This window comes from Sabethes cyaneus, chromosome 3, assembly GCF_943734655.1.
Source record: "Sabethes cyaneus chromosome 3, idSabCyanKW18_F2, whole genome shotgun sequence".
Lineage (NCBI taxonomy): Eukaryota > Metazoa > Arthropoda > Insecta > Diptera > Culicidae > Sabethes > Sabethes cyaneus.
In genome coordinates this window covers 240,695,640-240,713,753 of record NC_071355.1, presented here as the reverse complement: position 1 = coordinate 240,713,753, position 18,114 = coordinate 240,695,640, and the positions used below count along the sequence as shown (strand labels likewise).

The following is an 18,114-nucleotide window of genomic DNA, read 5'->3' as shown; positions in this document are numbered from 1 at the left end:
TTTGGTTTTTAAATATTTTGTTGGCATCTTTCCTGCGTATTTTCGTCCTCTGTTCGTCGTTTTTATGTCCTCTGTTTTTAGCGTTTCTTGTCACTGTTTTTTCAGCTGCAATTTGCTATTTTTGTCGTATTTTTCTTTGCCATGTTATCGTCTTTTTTCTTTGCTGGGTACATATTCTAATGTCGTCTTTTCTTCGTACCTTTGTACCATCTGTCATCGTAACGTATCTTTGTCATCGTCATTTATCGTCGGTTCGTCATTGATATTTTTATGTCACTTCTTGCCATTTTTCCATCGTTATTTTTGTTGTCAAGGCAAGCAAAATGCTGTGTTTTTGTTGCCTTTTGCTCGTTGTTCTGTCGAGTATTTGTCATTTTTTTCTTCCGTCTTTTTTGCATGTTTTGTTGCCTCTTTAATGTCATCTTTTTATCGTGTTATCGTTGCTGTTTTTGGCATTTTCGTCGTCTTTTCACAGTACTATTATTTCGTCGTGTATTTGTCAATTTTTCTTTATATTATCGCTATCTTTTCATCACTTTTTCGTCATCTGTTCATTGCATATTCGTCGTCTTTACACCGTTTCTTCGTTTCTACTCATCTTTTCATCCCATTTTTGTTGTGTTTTCTGGAGGCTTAACGACAAGGTCGTCAGTGTGAAATATTTCAATAAGTGAATGATTTTATTTATTTATTTATTTATTTATTTATTTATTTGTATATATCACTGTTGACGTAAGACATTCGTCTTTTTAATTGTCAACTTACGGTACTATCAATGCAATTAACATTTTTACTTATAATATTCTGCTTATGTATTATGTTAATGCTTCTTGATTGCCTAGGGGCTCTTGAAGGATAAAGTTTTACTTTTCGGGATGTTATTCACTGCCTGTGCGTAGTCGTGCTTTTCGTAACAGAAAGAAATTTTCAACCTTTTCCGTAAAGTTATTGAAAATTTATAGATACGAGCATTTCATCTGAGTACGTATAAAATTCCTAGTTTCGTAGAACTACGGATAAACCTGTAGATCTGGAATGCCCCGAAAGCCAACAAACTAAAAATAAGAGGTCGAAGCTCCTCATTGAAAGGCAATTTACAGCGCCGAACTGCAAAGAGGCGCTTTCGTAACTTCTGGAATTATAACAGAAGATACCTAGAAATTTAACAAAAGAACAGCCTTCAACAGGCGTTAATAGCCTTTTCTGGCCCGTCTTGATAAGCTGTCACCAGCCAAATTTGATCAGTGCAGTGGTACAACGACAATGGCGTCGCTGAGGTTCCCAAGGGAAGAAATCTATCCAATAGGCTGGATCTAAGCCGATTTAGGAATACAAATCGTTTCGAAAGGGGCAAAATTGAGTATTAACGACGACAAGGAATTCAATGGAATTGAAAATGGAATTTATCGCCAAACAAGTGAAAACAATTGGCGGAAAGGACGATGGATCGTATTAGGGGAAAGTTTGAACCATGGTAAGAAGTAAAAACAATTTGAACAATGATCTTACACTAAGCATCACATTGTAAAATAAGAAAGAAAACGCATAGTTTTGCTGTCCATTGTAGGAAGAATGTTATCATCAAATGTGCGTAATCGCGCTCATAAAAATGCTATTTAAGATTGATATCGCATTTTTTCGTTATCTTCCAAACAATAAGGGCTCCAAAGACACCGCAACAATTCAAACTAAGACAATACTTTTAAGATCGATTGTGCACTTTCGATGGTAAATTTTTTCTTGTCGTAAGAAGTTTTACTACAAAAGTTCAATTCAATGGACAAAGTAGTCTAAGTCCCCCCTAACACAAAAAAAGAAGATTTTTGTGCTGGAATTGTTTTGCGTTCCGGCTTTATTGATCACTTTCATAGTTGAGCAATTGTTCGACGAGCATAATTGAAAAAAAAAAAAGCGAAACCAGCACCATTATTATTTCAATTGTACCCGAAGACTCGCTTATTTGTGATTTACGAGTAATGATTCTGCGAAAACGCATTATTTTAGCTTCCCGTACGCAGTACTTGAGTGGGGAGCACAAGAACAGACGCGGCTTGTTCCTGTAAGTTTCGAAATCGAGCAGCTGTAAGTGCCGCACTCTCGCTTTCGCCACTTTTGTTTTGCTTAAGTTGTGTCACTTTTTATAAGAAAACTGGATTTCAGTTACTAGCAGATTCGTTCTTCTATGAACATTCTGAAGACAGAATCCCATTTTCCTTTTACTTGTTAATCTTAAAACGATTTCGAGCTCAAATATTTAGGTTGGCATCACTTCATGTAACGGAGCATTGTCGCCTTGGTTACGTGTAAACAAACCGGAGCCGTGGATTCACACAAGGTTAGTGAAGAACTCACCTTGGATTCACGATTTCAATTGAAATGAATTGAAGTTTTTCCTATTCATGCAAGTGCACGCTATATACAAAATCATTATTGTTCGTTCTAAAAACAATTCGAGTTTCTGATTCTGATAAACTTTTCCGAAAATATTTAAAAAAAATCGAAGAGAGAACTGTAGTGGTGAATTTTAATTGAGCACTAATCTTAGCATTTAGTGGAATTTATAACCTAAACAGCAATGCAATTCAAAGAAAGTACTGTTTATGGTTTTGAGCTGTAAATTTGTTCTACTTCTGGCGAGTTAGTTGCCTTAGTCAAAGTCAAAGGGTAAAACAAAAAAATATCTGACACTTTTCTGTGTGACGTAAAAAGGAAGCGCTATTTTGCTCTGTTTGTAAAGCCATGCTGATTCTTGAGCCCCCCGAACGGGGAGGGGGTTCTGCGGCCTACTGCGGTTGTGGCCCGAGTAAACGCGGACGGTAACGAGTGCGAGTGCCGTTTTTATTTCCTACACGAGAATTACATTTAATTTAGCTAAAAAAGAAGAGATTAAAAGGTGGGCTCTTTTACATACCAGCCTGCCAGTTTCTTATCTCTTTTCGTTTGCCGCTTTTCCGGGTCTTACCCCGCGCGCGAGCGGGCATACCGACCCCGGGTTGGCGTGGTGCGGACGGACGATGAGGGCTTGGGAGTGCAACATGAAACGCAAGAGCTTGGGTCAACGGCGGAGCGCAAGATGCCCGGCGCACGATTGCGTTTCGTCGGCTTAATGATGCGTGGCCGGTCCGAGTCCGGCCGGCCGGTCGGGGTGAAATGCAAAGCTGACGTGTGAGTGTGTGTGTGCTTGCAATTACCCGGGCAAACGATGCAAATGAATAGAAACAAATAGAAATGCGAGCCCCGCACGCACAGTCAAATACCAACTCATTTGAAAGAGCAATTTCGGGTTAAAAAGGTGTAGTGTTGTACAAAAAAAAATTCCGATACTTAGCAGAAAACTGTAGCCGGATGCATTGTTTGCAAAAAGCCAGTAAAAAAGTAATGAGCCGTGATTGAAAAAAAATTATTGCTCTACGCAGCAGCAGCAGCAGCAGCAGCACATTCCAATTGCATCGGTGGAATGCAATAAAACTAGTACTTCACCTGTTTGACTGTCATACAGCAAGAAATCACGACTAACATCAAAGATGACGCTTTCTACTTTGTAAAAAAAAAAAAAAAGAAATCGCACCAATCGAAGCAGGCATTCGGCGTGGTGAGGTTTAAGGGGCGAAAAGCTTCTTTCTCGCTCGTCGACTTTGACATGTGGTAAATGGTTGATGAAGAAAAATGATTGTCGAAAATTACCATTCCCGCGCTGGCTGGTCGGAGTGCTACGACTACGAAGACGACTACGGCAACAACGACGACGACGAGGATGACGACGCGACGGTTCCAGTCAGAAATTACTGCGAGGCGCATTATTCACCCAACTTGTTTTCTGTTCTGTTTAAAAGCTGTATTATAATTCTAACCAGGGAAGAGATTGGGCCAGGGCTGGCTGGCAGCTCGAGAGAGTGAAAACGAGAAATTGAGCCGAAAATAAAACGCATCTCGTCATCATTTTTGCGGCCTTTTGGTGTCCATTTTTATTGCGAAACCTCGACAAATAAGCGATGAGGAGCAGTGAGATGGGATGCAAGCAGTAGGCAGTAGGGGGATCCGGAGGGACAGTTCGGTCAGCACCAAGAAGTTGCAAATTTTTAAAGAGTCCTGCGAATGCGATCGTCTGAGATTACGTTCGCCCCGTAAAGTGGTCTCTTCTTTTAAAACTGTATGGCGGTCGCGATGTGTGGAGTGATATTGGATAATCGCCCGGAGCTGCAAAAAATGCACTCTTTGGCTCCAGTTCCAGTGAAAAGCAACGGCAAGAGACGGAGACAGCAAGAGAGAAAGAGGCGGGCGAAGCAGGAAAGAAAAAAGTGTATGCATAAAGTTTGCGTTCCCCCTCGAACGAAGAGGTGGAATCTTTTTAATGCGTTTCAGATCAACACGAATGTTCCGGCGAAGCCTTGGGAAAGCTTTTTATGATTTTCGGTAATCAATCAAATTCAACCAAAAGGCAGAAATCGGATTGGCATCACTCAAATTAAAATTTATTTGAGTACTAAGGAGGGGAAATAACTTACCTGCACGGTGACGGTAGTTTCGGTGCTCTGGACTCCGTCGGTGACGCTGACCACCAGCCGGTAGGTATCTTCGGTTTCGCGATCCAGCGTGTCCCTCAGCTTGAGCAGACCGGTGTCCTTCTGCAGGAGAAACCGGTCCGTGTCGCCGCTTACCAGCGAGTACTCCAAGGCACCGAGTGTGTCCGGATCGGTGGCGGTTATTTGCGCCACCGTCTGTCCTACGGCTAAGTCTTCCGACACGGAGAATACCAGCGGAATGTCACGAAATGTCGGTGGGCTATCGTTCTTGTCCAGCACATTCACTCGGATCTGCCAGCGGAAGGAAGAAACCAAAAGCAAAAAATGAGGTTAATTTAATTACGATAGATTACTATCGACAGCGAGTGCGGACCGTTTTCGGTGCAGCTGTGTAGTTTATAATTTAGTATGATTAAGAATAAATCGCCAGTTATGTCCCCGACACTAATCACAGTAATAGAGACAACTCGTGACCGGAAACCTAAATGCACGGTAGTCGAAAAACTTTTTGCCATTGCCCTACTGACGACATCAGTAAAAGGCCACTATCTGCCACCGGAAGCGTTCCCCAGCAAATATTTTAATTGGGTAATAGCTCCTTCAATTGTTATACAGCCTATATCCAGGAGCTCAATGGGCTAATTACACAACAAAACTGTTCGTTGGGATGAAAATAAAACGACGAACAAAGCGCTGATAACACACACACGCAGACAGAACTAGGGAGAATTACAGAAGCAAAACACCAAAACACAGAGAGAAACTTTTCAAAGCCACTGGGCAAGAACATGGCAGCACGGCAGCATGGCAGCACCGCGGTGAAGGTCTCGATTCGGATTTGAAGTTTGATAAAAAATACACCGGTGAGTAACGAGCAATTTGAAATTTTACGACCCGTGCAAGTCTGATTGGAACAATCATTATTTTTATTGTAAAGAAGCTCTCTTATGTAGGACGGACGATAAAAATTAATGACAAGTCTATCATTGATTGAAAGGTGAATTTTTAAAGCAAAAAAGGCAAAAAAATGTTTGTCAAGTTGGAGTCCGAAAGGTGGCTGTTTGCAATAAAAAATGCATTACCTCGGTTGGTACCTAATGTCATTAGATGTTAGACGACACGTAACCTACGTCGTGTGTGTGTGTGTGTGAAGGTTTAGGTTTGGATTTTTCATGAAAATTCAGTTCGTTTTTTTGCCAAAACTTGTTGAATGGAATTGACAACAAAAAAGTTTTACGTGCAATTTTGTTCAAATTGCCCTATTTTGCCCTATTACCAAATGTTTGCCCTATTTTGTTAAAATTGTTCCTTTTCGAAAAATCTTAGACCTGCACTATTCTTATTTGACACTTAGAGTTTAGGGTGCTCCTTTCGGAATTATGGCTGTCATAATTTTTCCTTATTTTGGTTTTAAGATTTTTCTTTAAAAACATTTGAACCACTGAACCCGATATTAGTGATTTTGATATCAAATGAAAGATATTTTGCTGAAATCCTCCGATAAAATTTTAGCTTGAACCTTAACTGTTTTTGCAATTGTTAAAATATCACATAAATATATTTTTTAAATGTATTTTTATGGCTAGAGGACTAAGGGGACTCCGAGTTTAATGTCTAAAGGGTAGAAATTGAATTTTTTCTGCGAAAAGGAACAAGAATTTTTACGCTCAAAACCTCCTAGCACTTGTCGATCAACGTCCATGATTCATATCCGTAAAGGGCCACCGGATGTGTTAGTGTACTGTCGAGCCACAGCTTTGTGTGAATTTGAAAATTACGGAACTGACTACATAACGGGTGGCAACTAAAATTTTGGAACTTTTGCGCGGCCCTTAACTCAACAAAAAACGAGCTCAGAGAGAAAGGAGAGTATGTAGCTCTCTGTCTTCTCTTTTTGTTAATATTTTTTGTTTTGTTTATGCTTGCCCAGTTTTGCTAAAAATGGCGTCGAAACAAGAAGCATTTCAGGAGCGCGTTGTACACTTCTACGAACTGCAACAGAAATCTCGGCAAAAAGTATACGGTACAACATTTAAAAAGCAAATATGTTGTGGCTTCGGCTGTTTACCATATCCTAAGATGCCCAACAACTATTCAACTATTCGCAAGCAAGGTAGTGAAAAAAATTATGGAGGCAGAAGGACATCGTTCTCTTTCTCGTTTCTTCAACAACAAGCCCTCTGGTTTGGCTATCAATTAAGATGCACCAGACGAATATTTGAAGAAAATTTTGATACCGTTTCTACAAAAACATCATGCATATGGACAATACGTGTTTTGGCCGGATAGAGCATCATCGCATTACTCCAAAAAAAAACAATCGTTCCTGAATACCAATTCGATCCCATTTTTACCCAAAAACCACGACCCGAAAAATCTGTCTCAGCGCGCCTAACCTAAGATTTCTTCGGGATTTTGAGTTCCTTGGGGTACAAAAATTACTGGAGAGCCACGAATTGCAAACAGTTGATTGGTAGAATCAAGAGATGCATTCGCAAAGTTGACATGATGGCCGTACAACGCTCCTGTTGCGACGTCAAACGAAAGCTTCGCCGAACAGCCGATTACGGACCGTTTTCAAATGTACACTAATTTTTTCTCAACAATGGATAACGTATCTTTAATTTCGGTAAATCAGATCTTCTTCAAGTATCTTTGTACTTTTTTGACAGCTTGAGAAAAAAATTCCAAAATTTTAGTTGCCACCCGTTAGTTCGTATCCAGCCTTGTATCCAGCTTTCCACGAGCGATAATGGCGGCTGATGGGTACAACTTTCTGAAGGGCACAGTTCGGTTTTGACATTCAATGCAGGAGCGGTTACTGCGGTTACTATGGAAGCCACTACGGTTGTTTGCCGGTTGAGTGGAAAAATGTAAACATTGTTTAGTTTTCGCAGACCAGCCAAAAAGGAATTTAGTTATACGGAAGCGCAGTTTTGTGGCTATTCTTTACTGAAATATTGTCACATTGATCCGATGCAAAAATTATTTCACAAAATGATAGCTAAGAAAGCACAAAAATTCGCTTCCCTTCAACTAAATTCCTTTTCGGCTGGTCTGCAAAAACTAAATAATGTTTACATTTTTCCACTCAAACATCGAACAATTGTAGTGGCTTCCATAGTAACCGCGCCGGGAAGTTATACCCACTAGCCGTCATGATCGCTTGTGGAAAACTGGATAGAAAGTGCATCCCCTTGCTTCAGTCCATCTAACGTTACGAAAGCAGCGGAAGTTTCACCCGCTATTCTGATGCATGATTGTTACCCATCCAGCGTAGCGCGGATCAGCTTAACTAATTTCATCGGAAAACCATGTTCTAGCATTATCTGGCACAGCTCAATTCTTTTGACTGAACCGTACGCCGCCTTAAAGTCTACAAACAGTTGTTGAATCTGCAAGTTGTACTCCCGGAACTTGTTCAGTAACTGACGCAGGGTATAGATCTGATCCGACGTGGAGCAACCCTCACGAAGACTAGTTTGGGACTCCGCTTACGGTCTCAGTCTACAGAACAGAATGCGGAAGAGCACCTTATGTTTAGGCGGACGCGAGGAATGGTTTTGACTTGATAGTTTTTACATTCGGGTCGATGTCCTGTTTTAAAAATAGGGCAAATGATGCCATCCAATCACTCGCATTAAAATATCTTTTAATTAAGTTCGACATGAAGATCGGCTCTGTGGGTCAAAAGTTATCAATTTTTTTGAAAAAGGCCTAAAAGCAGAAGTGAGACCACCAGAACGAAGGTGTGGTATTCAAGTTGATTGAAATAAATATGCCGAAAGCTTTCTAATGGGTTATATTTTATTGTTTGAAAGTTTGAAAAGGATCGGTTTTTTCCGTGATGCAATTTGATGTGGGACACGCTTTAGTCTTTATCAAGTAGGATGGCGGTTGGCGGATCTATTTTCACGCAATCTGCCGAACTTGCGAGTTACATCGTGAGCACTTTTCTTCATTACTTGAACTTGAATTTACACATGGAATAGGACTAGAAACGAGGTATGGAATTGCACTTGAAATAGGACTTTTTGAACTGAAATTATGATTAAAATTGAACCTAGATCGAATTGTTCAAATTGAACTGTAGGGTCAATCTCGGTCTAGTGGCTAGCAATCACGCGTCTCACGCCGAGGACCCGGGTTCAAATCCCAATCTCGCAGAAGTTACGAATGACCCAAGCTGTTAAATTAACTATAATCAAACGTCGGACTCTAAAATCTAAAGCCGACAGTTGAACGCACAAAATTGAAAAATCGAAAAAACAAAAGTCAAAAAATTGTAGGGTGAGCGCTAAATTAAAAAATCAACAAATAAAAATCAATGATCAAAAGTAAAATCTGAAAAGCAAAAGTTAAATTTCAAAAACAAAACGTTAAGCTAAGACCAAAAATCAAGAGTTAAGTCAAAAATCAAAGGCTAAATGCTGAAGGTCAAAAGTCAAAATGTCAATCAAAAGTTAAAACACAAATATGAAAGCCAAGTCGAAATTCAAAAGGCCAAAATGCAAAACTTAAAAGTCTAGAGTGAAAGTCAGGAGTCATGTCAAAAGTTGAAATATAAAAGTCGTAAATCAAAAATCAAGAGTTAAAAGTAAAAATTTTACTCCAAAGGCGAAAGTCTAATGTCACAGATCGAATATCTAAAAACAAAATTGAAGATTAACAAAATTAATTGTCAGAAAACACAATAATCAAACAAAATTTAAGAGCTGAGACAAATAAGAAGTTAAATCAAAATTCTAAAAATAAGTAAAAGACAAAATTTAGAAGACAGATAAGTTGAACACGAAAGTATACTTGAAATTATATTTGGAAGCATGCATCAATTCTTACTTGAGGATGGACTAGAATTCAACCTTGAATTAGGCTTGAAATTGGTCTTAAATTGGATTGAAATGGGCCTGAAAGCGGAGTTGATGTAATTTTATTATATTACTTGGAATTGAATTTAAACTAAACTGACAATCGGGCGTAAAATTGGACTTGAAATTGTACTTGAAACTGGACATGAAATTGAACTTGAAATTGAACTAAAGTTGGACTGATAATTGGACTTGAATTTAAATTAATTTGAGTTTCACTTCAATTTGGACTTGAAATCGGTCTTGAAATCGGATTTGTTCGGATAGGGAAGTTAATAGGTCTCGATAGCAACTTTCACGCAGCTTCAAAGATTTCATATTTTCTTCCGTTTTTCCGAAACGATTTCTTCTTATTTAACTATTTATTTAATCAAACTAGCATGAACTCTGGCGTACTATTAGCTTTAAACCCCGTACTATCTACCGTAGAAGTAGCTATAATCTTCTCAACAATTAGTTTAAATAAGCGATCGATAGTAATTAACTAACGGAGCGGCAAACACTTTAGTTCATTGTAATTCCAAATTCGATACACTTTTTGATTTTAACTTTTAATTTTAGCTTAAGTAATTTTAGTAATTAGCTTTAGACAAACGCAACTGGCTTTTGATATACTTTAAGCACAATAGAATATGCTGCATGACACAGTTCGAGCCACGCGGTAATGCTGCCTGACATTTGTCAGTGTGACGTTTATGTACCGTCAGATTGACTGTTACGGGCGGTACCGAACTCACACTGAGCGAAACTGCCCAGTCGTTTCGTAACAGGATTTGAATTTGAACTTGCAATTTGACATGAAAAGAATGGTAGAGACCGCATGAACCTGGGAAATTTCGATATGAGGCCAAAAATATATTGGGTCGTTCAATGGCAAGTGGGACTCTAACCCATACTTCCTCAGTTGGTACCCGAGTGTTTTGGCAATTAGACTATCGCCGCACCCTTCCATTAAATAGTGTTATAACTAATTTTGTCCCTCCAGTCTAACCAGGAATTTCCCAGTTTCTTCCATTCTTCTCACCAAACGCTCCTCCACCTTCCAAAAAAGATTACCGTGGACAGCGACAGAGTCAGAGACTACATGTCAGAAACATGTAAACAGAAAAAAAATTGACAAGAATTAAACTTGAAATTGATTTGAAATTGATTAGACATGAAATGGAACAAGAAATAAAAAATTTACTTAAAACTGGGCTTAGAATAAAATGAATTCAAAATAAAAGTTCAGATTAGACTTGAATCAGACATAAACAATTTAGACTTCTGGGATAAACGTTAAGAAATTTATTTGTTTTGAAATAGATCTATTAGAGAAGTTGCGGCACATGCTTCAGTGTGCGGTCCAGAGTACTTTCCTAATTCTTTCGGAAGAAGAACTGTAATAGGCTAGGTTGGTTTTTGTACGTTTGGGAACCCCAATGTGCATCTTGCATTTGCTCTTCTAAATAGCTGCTTGGTTCCGTTAAATGCGAAATGTCGACGCTTCGTGTTTCAGCAAGACAGTGCAGTTCGGATCTAAATCCAGTGGAAAGCGTGCAAATGCACGAATCATTGTGTGACGAATCTTTGTTAATATGAAGCAATATACAGTAACAACATTCGCGTGACCAGACATCCTGATTTACGAGGTCCTGGTTAGGGCTTGAAAAGGGATCGCAAGTTGACTTACTGCATTCAACTTGTGCTTCAAACACGACTGTTTTTTCAATGCAGCCAATCTGCCGCTTGCGAAGCCTACAATCCATGTGGCCTTTCAAGAGAAACCAACAGTCGTTCTCCCGTTTTGCGTTTATATTGAAGATTGTAAACTGAAAACTGTCTGAGACTGACATAAGATAATGATAAGAGGCGAATGAGCCTCTTTGGTTTAAAACCTCTCTAAAGGACGAAAAAAACATAAGGTGAAGCATTTTTTCGTTTGTCTTTTTATCTCCAAATCGGTTACCAACAGTAAAAGCTAGTTGCACGACGTCAGTCCAACGAAAGCAAAATGTTCGTTTGTTTCGGACGACGTTCGACCGACTTCTTCCATGCACATGTAGTGGTTGTTTTTTTGTAGTATTGAATCATACAATAGCGAAACACGTTACTGCGGTGGATTCCAGCCAATTAACTGTTTTGCAGTCATTGGCTGCTCCAAACGGTAAAGGAAACTTGATCGAAACAAAAACGTAAAACAAGATCAGAACGCATTCATTTTGCTGTACAATCGGAGGTATGACTGCGCCAATCGCTGCAGTGCTGGTTGTATTATGCATAGTGTTAGTATTCCGCCACTAAACGGACGGCATGAAACTGAATGCGCGGTGGTGTGACTGCGGTAGAGAACAAGGATCGATTCAAGCCTTGGTCCTGGTTTACAGCAAAAAATCTGTCCAGTTCAAAAGGAGCTACCCGAGCTCCTGATTCACCGTCCGCCTCCATACTTCATTCTCCTGTTACGCACATCACAGATTTTTCAATCTTGCGATAGATTTACTATGACAACTCAAATCAATCAATCTCAAATATCACTATTGAACCGGATAGATCATTAAATTGTCTTTAGATAAGTACAAACTATCGTTACAAATTAGGTGCAAACACTGCACATCGTTACAATAAACGTAGGATTTATTACTTTTTGAACTAATTTGGACGATTTAGAAGTTTATTGTGCATGATTAGGAGCAATCAACATGAAATAAAAAGCAGAATGGATTAGATGTGATTAGATGTCAATTTTTGCGGAGTGTGTGGAAAATTCTCACAAAATCATCCGGACATCCCTATTTGAGATGTTAAAAATCATTCGAATTGTGTCTGTGTAGTCTGCAATGGTAATCCTCAGAGTAGAGAGATCGCCATCTTGAAGCCATCTTGAATTAAACGATCAACTATAATTGTCACAACCTCAGTTAAATGAACATGGACGTCTATGTCACTGTGTGCCAATACTCGGCCCGTTAAATACACTATGGTATTTGTAGTTTATTACGTATTACGTAACTTGAAAAGCAAGATAATTTTTGATTTGTTTCTTGATTGCATGCTGTGAGTGATTGTGAGTGTGTATAGTGACAATTTACGTTATGAAAGTAGGTATGCAACAAACTTTCTTCCTGGTTGGGGTTTCGAGACATACGACAACGGTCTTTTAACCGCGTACCACCGAAAATAAATAATTCATTTTATATTTCTCTGCATAAATGCACAGCCTACGCCTAGTGGTGGAAAGAAATCTAATTTTCCACACCGGGCGGCGTGCTTACGTGTTCCCGGTTGACACATGGCAAGTATCAAACCAATCAGCAAGCCCACAACTTGCGCTGCGTGATAGGTAATCTATGAATTCCATTACCCGCGTTAAAATTGATCCAGCTCCGCTGCTGGCGCTGGCTTGCTGGCTCACTGGCTGACAATAGACCAACCTAATAAACATATCGCTCCAATTGCCAAGCTGCTGCCTGGCAACGCAATCGCTCGTGGGAACAAACAAGACCCACTCAGCCTCAGTAGTCCGGTTGTGCGGTGGGTGGTGGTGTGGTGGCTTTCAAAACCAATAACAAAGCATGCGACGACGTCGACGGTGACAAACAGCTGCAGCTACATAAAACCGAAAACAGTGGCCCGCGAGTTAACCGCGCGGACTGATTGTGTGTGCGCTGCTGCAGCAGCAGCAGTAACAATCCCCCGACAAGCTGGACTGGTTTTTTTTTTTCATCGCAACCGGAGAGGATATACCGACCGACCTAAACGGGAATCCATTCCACAGGGCCCGCACAACGTGCTGCCGTCGTCGTCGTCGCAAGAAGCATACAGTCGCGCACAAATGGCGCAAATATTTCGCTCCGCGAACCGTCGGCCACTAATGGGGATCAATTTACCAAGCCACTTGGCCACGTTGCCGTCGTTGAAACGACGACGAAAAAAGTGAATCGTGTCATACGGATCAAATTGAATTGAATAGATATCGAAGCCGACAGAGAGAAATACCAGATCATCAATCGTTCATTGAAGGAAAATTCTTCCGATCCTTCGGTTCGGCTTTTAGTTTTGTTTTGTTTTTGCTACCTTCCCGGCGATGGTGGCGGCGGTGCCGCACATTAGGATTATGCAATCTAAAGTGCTCCAGGGAATGGCCGGGAAGGACAGTGGAGAAATAGTTTAATTAATGAAATCATATCAAAAGCTTACTTCATTCGCACGTATTAGACTGACAGGCTGATTATCGCGTGTACCTCCCAGTGTGGAGGACTCACCGAGTCACAACACTATTACGCATGGTTCAAGAATTTACAAAAAAAAAACTTAACCAAAGCAAATCATCAACATCGGGCTGAGTTTGTAACTAATTGCGCCTACTGGCACTGAAAACCAGCTAGAGCAGAAATGATGGTGCCGATTACCGCTGATACCGGATGTAACTTATCTTCCCTGCAAACGTAGTTGCAGTGGACTTCTCTATTTCCCTGGTGATTTGTAGGTTGTGGCAGTTCGAGCTGCCGAAGTTGCAGGAGCAGCCACGGCAGCCAGCAACAACGTTCCGTGCAAATGAGTATTAATCGCTAAAAATTTGTGCCCGCCGGGCCCATCCGGAGACCCCCGGTACGTACGTTCGGTTCGGTCCCTAATCGTATTCAGATGACTCATTCTTCATTCGGCCGATCCGGAGAAACACCCAGACTGAACCGTGGCTGGCCTGGCCGGTTTGATTGCCCGCCGCTCTGCCGGCCGGCCGAGGCAACCGATCAGTTAGATCGCGCCCGATCAGCAACACATAATGAGACGCTATAGCCCGATATTGGTGCAACCTAACTAACAACGGTTCATTACCACCACCCTGCCTTGCGCTCGTTGTCGTCGATCCCACGGATCGGCTCACGCGCTGCGCGAGAGAGATGATTTTATCAGTACCGTACGCGATTCATTAATTTAAGAGGGTAGATTAATTTAATATGGCTAAGTATAGGATAGTGTCGGTTGGCACCTTTTTGTTCGCTTGGAAACCAAGCGTTGCACTGCGTTGATCGAATCGACGATTCGACAAGTTGGCGCGTTGGCCAAATCACGGCTGGCCTATAATGAATCGAACTTGGTGATTTGGCATTCACCGGGTGCGGGCGCACAAAAAGCTTGCACACAATCATGATCGGTTCGGTACCTACCAACGAACGTGAAAGCGCAAAGCTGGCCACATTGTCTGTACCCATTTGTCACTTCGCGCACCCCGGCTTGGAGTCGAAGCCGGTCGATGCTCGCGATTACGGTGATTACGAGCGGTGCCGGGTGTGTGTTGCGTTCAATTTGGGGGCGCAGCTGTGCGGTCATAACAGATCAAAATAATGATCCCGGTGGTTGTTTGGGGTTCTTCGTAAAAAAATAGAACAAAACGCAATTCAAACTATCTGACCGGTGTGATCTCGTGTTTCTCATGAGTCAGTAGACAGTAGACTAAGTATTTTTTAGATATCCGGCATTCTATGGTAAAAATTTGGTAACATGAACTGTCCCTGTTGTGGTGAATGACCGATTGGTTAAAACCACAGTAAAATAATAAAAAAAAAACTTTCCGTGTTTTTCTTTAAAACCGCTAAAAAACCACTACGCTATTCGGTCCAACATTTTCACAAACAAAACAATTTCCACACAATCCTCTCCTGGTTCGATATTATCAGGCTGTTGCGGAACCGGAATCCAGCTTGAACCGAGCTCCCGTTCGTTGCCAGTGGAGCTCAGCTTCCTTGCCGAGATCGTTTCCACCGATCCAAACTGCGGGATGACAGCTTCTGTTTGATTTGAACAAACGCGATCCCATCAGCACTATCATGAGCGTTTGCAATAAGGCTTATACAAATTTGAAAAAAGTTTATGTCCTGGTCCTAAAATATTGTTGAAGGCCCCACAAGAAAAAAATAATAACATCAAATCTTCAATAACGAAACAAAAGAGAATAAACCAGTGTTTATTTGTCCATTTAATTAAAAATTTGATACAAAAATTTTAATAGTACTTAAATTTTACCAACCAACCTTAAAAATTTTTCGCTCCAAGCACATAAAGTACGCATACTGGTAGAAATGAACCAGATTAATAATGATGGAGTGCCACAGGATCACCTTACTGAGCCACAAACGTATAACTTGACCTTCATTTGAATTTTGTTCTAGCTTGCGTGTCACTCGGTTAGGTTAGGTCCAAATCCGTGTCACTTACTAGTTCAGAACCCAGTAACCACGAAATAGTATCGTAAAGTGGTTGAGCCATCCCTACCCTCTGGTAATCAGAATTAAGATGACTTTGTTGTACGTCTCTCTGCTGTTTTTTGCTTAGAAAATTACGTATCTTTTTCTCATCATCTCCCAAGATACTTTCAAGTGAGTAAAACACACATAAGTGCAAAATTAGGTACACTCTTAACATATAACATAACATAACTTAACAGGACTTGATTTGATGTTATGGTCGGGGCCACCATTGATCCCACCCAATGATGATCATAACATGCCAATAGTCATAAAATTTCAAGTTTCGAACAGTTCAGTGACATGCTTTCTGCATGCATCCAATGCATCTTATCTTATCCTATCTCACACTAACGCAGCCAATACTTGAAGGCATCCTGGAAAATGACGATTGCTTGAATCAATCATTCTTCTTGTCAACGGCCAGGCCAACTGCGCAGCATGTACCGCAGAGAGAATCCAAAAAAATCAAGTGAATTAGAAATGATACTTAATTCCATTCAATTCATTGAAATCAAGGGGATGAAGAAAGCGTGGACCTCCCGTACCAACCGCTTCCCTTGAAGATATTGATTAATTTACAGATTACATTATGCAGTATGCAAACGTTGGGAGTATCTTTGCTAATAAAGGTTAAGTGATACTCCGGACCCTAAACTTATAGTTCTTAGACTTAAAGCCAGGCTGCAATAGGCCAAGGTTACAGCGCCTTATTTCGCTCTCTGAAAAGAGATAAAACATCTACCAAAAATAGATAGCTATATACTATACATGCATAAAAATAAAAGCTATAAAATTATGAATAATTAAATACCGACGAGCTAGGAACCAGTTGACCACGATCCTGAGGAGGAAAAAGCGCCAAAAGGAAGACAGAGATCGTGAAGAATTAGAACAACTATTTCGACCGAATGACACGCGCAAGTTTTATGAGAAGGTGAACCAAACTCGGAAGGGCTACACACCGAAACCTGACATGTGTAGGGACGAGGGTGGGAATATAATCACAAACGAGCGCGAGGTGGTCGACAGATGGAAGCAGTTCTTCGATGAACACCTCAATGACGAAGTCGCAGAAGGAGCGCCCATGGAAGATAGTAATGTCTCCAAGAAGTCAAACGAATAATTGGGCTGTTGAAAACCAATAAAGCCGCTGGGAAGGACCGCCTACCGGCAGAGCTTTATAAACATGGTGGAGAAACGCTGGCAAAGGCTCTACACTGGGTTATTTCGAGGATTTGAGAGGAGGAAAAGCTACCGGAGGAATGGATGGAAGGAGTGGTTTGTCTCATCTACAAAAAGGATGATCGGCTAGACTGCTGCAACTATCGCGGTATTACGCTGGTAAACGCCGCCTACAAGATACTCTCCCAGATCTTGTTACGCCGGTTGTCATTGATAGTACAAGGTTTCGCAGGGAATTATCAGGCGGGTTTGATGAGGGTTCGCGCAACTACGGACCAAATTTTTACTATCCGACAGATCTTGCAGAAATGTCGGGAGTACAACGTGCCCGCGCATCACATCTCTATGGATTTTAAAGCAGCATACGATACAGTCGATCGAGACAAGCTATGGCAGATAATGCACGAACACGGTTTTCCGGACAAACTGACGCGACTGATCAGAGCTACATTGCATCGAGTGATGTGTTTCGTACGCATCTCTGGGCCACTCTCGAGTCCCTTCGAGACGCGGCGAGGGTTGAGACAAGGTGACGGTTTATCTTGAATGCTGTTCAACATCGCTCTTGAAGGGGGATCCGACGAGCGGGCATCGAAACGAGAGGCACGATTTTTACCAAGTGCAGCCAACTTCTAGGCTTTGCAGATGACTTTGATGTCATAACCAGGAAGCTTGCGACGGCGAAGGCAATCTACGCCAAACTGAAACCGGAGTCTAGGAGAATTGGGCTAAAAATAAATGCATCGAATACCAAATACTTGAAAGGAAGAGGCTCAAAGGAAGCACACGCGCTCCTCCCACGGACAGTAACCGTTGATGGCGACGAACTAGAAGTGGTAGAGAAGTTCGTGAATTTGGGATCGCTGGTGACCGCGGACAACAACACAAGTAAGGAGATCCAGCGGCGCATCCAAGCGGGAAATCGGGTCTACTTTGCCCTTCGTAAAACGCTACGATCAGGTAGCACACGCTGCCGCACGAAGCTAACAATGTACAAAACCCTTATTAGACCGGTAGTTCTTTATGGACTTGAAGCCGTGACGCTGCTCACAGAGGACATACGCGCCCTTGCCGTGTTCGAACGGCAATTGCCGCGGACGTTATTTGGCGGAGTACAAACTGAAAGCGGAGAGTGTCGGAGGCATATGAATCACGGCACTGCTTGGGGAGACTTCCATCGTACATCTCAGGCTACGGTGGGCCGGACACGTCGTTAGGATGCCGGACGACAGTGCGACGAAAACAGTCCTCTTCAACAACTCCACCGGCACCAGGAACAGGGGGGCCCAACGTGCAAATTTATATTCAATT

At 41.4% G+C, this 18,114-nt stretch overlaps 1 protein-coding gene across 1 annotated transcript in view; it reads right to left on the bottom strand.

Annotated features, from left to right (window-relative positions):
- LOC128740965 (cadherin-related tumor suppressor) overlaps nucleotides 1-18,114 on the bottom strand; it is a 161,882-nt gene that overhangs the window by 129,982 nt on the left and 13,786 nt on the right. Inside the window, exon 2 of the mRNA XM_053836541.1 lies at nucleotides 4,506-4,814. Within this exon, the coding sequence (XP_053692516.1) occupies nucleotides 4,506-4,814 (309 nt within the window). The remainder of the gene's footprint in view (nucleotides 1-4,505; nucleotides 4,815-18,114) is intronic.